The sequence below is a fragment of the Diadema antillarum genome, unplaced genomic scaffold (assembly GCF_040938485.1).
Source record: "Diadema antillarum isolate AM-2024a unplaced genomic scaffold, OU_Dant_1.0 seq00002064_RagTag, whole genome shotgun sequence".
NCBI lineage: Eukaryota > Metazoa > Echinodermata > Echinoidea > Diadematoida > Diadematidae > Diadema > Diadema antillarum.
The window spans coordinates 39,250-42,640 of NW_027272711.1; the positions used below are offsets into that span (position 1 = coordinate 39,250).

A 3,391-nucleotide genomic window follows, 5' to 3' on the forward strand; every position below is an offset into this window, starting at 1 on the left:
GTGTCTGTAAATCTAAACGACATTATCAATCTTCATGATTTATACATCGATAAAAAGCTGAAAAGTTGTACTTTGATGAAATTTGACCACTTAAAAGGTTATGACATATTAAATATACTGAACAAGGAAATTAGAAAACACAAAATTTGCATATTTTTCATTTTTCTTAAGGGGTACACTAGACCAACGAAATTAAGGTGGACCAAAATAGAAGAGGTATAAAATGAAAGAGGAAATATCATTCTATGAAAACATAATGACTTTACGTGGACTGATCCTATGAACGGGTCAGGTTGGCGAATAAATCATTGCGTTGTACAGTTAATTTTTGACGAGATGTCAGTTTGCCGCGAATACGCGTTTCTGATAGGTTAATTCCCTCTGAGTGGAGAGTTGAACGAACCTCGCGGAATGACAGTAAACGTGTACTCTTAATACACTGTGTGTAGATGACAGTGTAGGACCCTATGGTGTGTGTGTGTTCGCGCGCACAATACGCGCTCAGGTTCAGGCAACTGCAGCTAAGATCTCCACGTAAACAACAAGAACAACACTCCACTCTGATCGAAAACTCAACTTTGGCTTGAACTTTGTTTGCACAACTAGATAGAGTAGCGTGCATTAATAAATAGCATACAAATCAATAATAAAGGATCTAGCACTAAGTTTGCGCACATGAGTTCTTTGGGGCTCTCTATTTGGTATTAGAATGATTATTTCTTATTAATCCACTGTCCCCATCCCTGAGTAATTTATCTAATGATACCCTGGGAGCGCATGATCATTCATGTATCTCAAATTGCCACACTATGATTTTTACTCGACGAGACTTTCAATTTCTATTATTTTCTAAGCGAGGGACCAATTCAGTTCTTACTGTGCTATCATAACAAGTATATCTAAAACGTTGGCTATCATTCATGTGGTGATTCAACCTATGAAAGGGTCGGGTTGGCAATAAATACAAAGCCTTGTTCTAATTTGTCTCAGGGTCTTTTGGAAAATATCGATATAATGCAGAGATATGAATAATGGTATCATAAGCTCATTTTATATAATGTAAGCATTAAAAGGTGTGATTTATTTCAAATATTCACAAACCATGTCAATTAGTCATGGATAGTAGATCTTCATGTCGTCAATAAGTGAATCTCGTAGACCATGCACTTTGTCTCTGAATTATCTCGCAAAATCTCGGGTGCTGAAAAGGACATGCGCAAAAACCTGCGCGTACGGTAAATTTTTGATTTGAGCTCATTAACAGCAGCGTTGCGGTCTGACTGAATAAGTATCACTTCCTTCTCTCCTTCTGTTGTTCTCGTTTTCTTAGGTCTGAAAATTCCTGTTCCTGCTGGAGTAGGGGGCGAGATGTTGTGTCGACTCTTGTTGTCCAAGTTCCCACTGTGGACGAGCTTCGTCGCGTCTGTTCTGAACCTCACTGCGGTAACCCTGGAACGCTACTTCAGCATCGTGCATCCCCTGCACTACGACGCCATCTTCACGGCGAAGAAAGCTGGGGTGATGATCTTCACCGTTTGGGTCGCCGGCATCGTCATGAACAGCTACATGCTCTACATCTTCTTCAACGACAACGGCGTCTGCACAATCAGTTGGCCCAACACAGAGTACCAGACCTTCGTGGGCGTGGCGAATTTTTGCGTCATCTACGTCATTCCCATCGCGGTGATGGGCATCTCCTATTGGCTGATCATGGCCAATCTTTCGGCGAGTGCGCGGAGATTGAAGCAAGCGACGCGCGAAGGGAAGTCAGGCCCTATGTCCATGGAGCTGTTGAGCGCGCGCAAGAAGGTGGTAAAGATGCTGGCCATAGTGGTGGTGACGTTTGCGATCTGCTGGGCTCCAAATCAGTTCGTCTTCTTCGCTTACAACTGCGGTTGGAATTTGGACTTCAACTCGTGGTACTACCACCTAACGGTGTTAGTGGCCTTTTGCAACAGCTGTATGAATCCCTTCATCTACGCCTTTAAGAGCAAGCAATACCGGAAGGCTCTCCGGGCTGCAGTGTTCGGCAAGAAATTGACTACAACGATCAGCAGTCCTGAGAACACAAATCCAAGTTTGGCTGGATCGTCTGCCGGCAAATGAATTTTGAGAAAGAATTGAAGGAAGTGACACTCGTTATGAATGGCGTAATAAACTGCTGAACTACTGACAAGCGCCGGACATAAGCACTGAATCATCCAGTGTCAGATTGTTATGTAATTATGTTACATATTATGTAAATCATGTAAAAGTATAACACGAAAAAAAATTATATTCGATAACAAAAAAAAATATTCGATAGCGTCTCTGATTATGAGGAGTTGCAATGATATTGATCCCTTTGCAGTACATATCAGGTTTACTAGTACTCAAAACCGAGATTGCCCACCGCGTTAGAATCTTTAATCGAGCAAAATTTTACAAAGATTTAGAACGCTTAGAAACCTTATTAAAATGTTCACATGTTTTTACCGCAAGTTGATGTCACCAACTCACAATTCTCCCATAATAATTTGTGCAGATGAAATACCGTAAAAATCATATATCTGGTCAATGAAAGCATATACAACCCTTTGCAACTGTAAGCCATTGTTGGTACCGTACTGCGACGCGCACTCATACCAGCACATACACACACAAACACACACACACACATGAAAACAAACAAACAAACATAATACAGCTTCTTAATGATACAGCTAGCCTTTTTGCTTTAATCGATTTCGAGCTTAAAAAAGAAAAAAAATAGATATTTATGTGAAGGTCATGAAGACAATCGTAGATTTATGACGTCAACTCCTCGTCTAATTTGCATACGTGGTATCACTTTGTCCTAAAAGCATGTGAAGTGCGAATATTTAAAATTCCCTTTATCTTCTAAGTGATGCAACTTCTACCAATTAAATTGATTGATGATATAGGCCCTGATTTTGTTTATTACAGTCGACTTGAACTTGTGGCAGGACACTTTGTGATAAATAATAGATATATAATATTAAACCAAAAAGGTAACCTTCTTTCAACGTAAATCTGTATATTTCTTTCTTCGATTGCAGCGTAATGCTCACTTCATAATTCGAAATGTGTCACATCAGGGAATCGACGTCATGGCGTCAAGACAAGTGGTAACACACTTTTCGAGATGGAATCAATCAGGCCTATATAGTCCAAGCAAGGAGGTTCGAGAGATGGAGTTACAACTGACTATATATAATTATTCAATCAGCTGCCAGTTTTCTATGGATGGACAAAAGAATTCCACAGGTGTATTTGTGCCTTTGATGTTCGATGCTTGAAGCCGCCATCTTTCTGAGCAATCTGAAGATTCATATTTAACGCTAACATAATATCGGGTATATGCTGCTCGTTTATATATCAAATGCAATGA

The 3,391-nt window shown here is 40.0% G+C and overlaps 1 protein-coding gene across 1 annotated transcript; it reads left to right on the forward strand.

Annotated features, from left to right (window-relative positions):
• Window positions 1–773: 773 nt before the first annotated feature.
• Window positions 774–2,157, forward strand: LOC139713789 (galanin receptor 2a-like). Its single transcript, XM_071625491.1, has one exon. The coding sequence runs from the start codon at window positions 1,369–1,371 to the stop codon at window positions 2,104–2,106; it is 738 nt and encodes a 245-aa protein (XP_071481592.1). The 5' UTR covers window positions 774–1,368; the 3' UTR covers window positions 2,107–2,157.
• The last annotated feature ends 1,234 nt before the right edge of the window (window positions 2,158–3,391 follow it).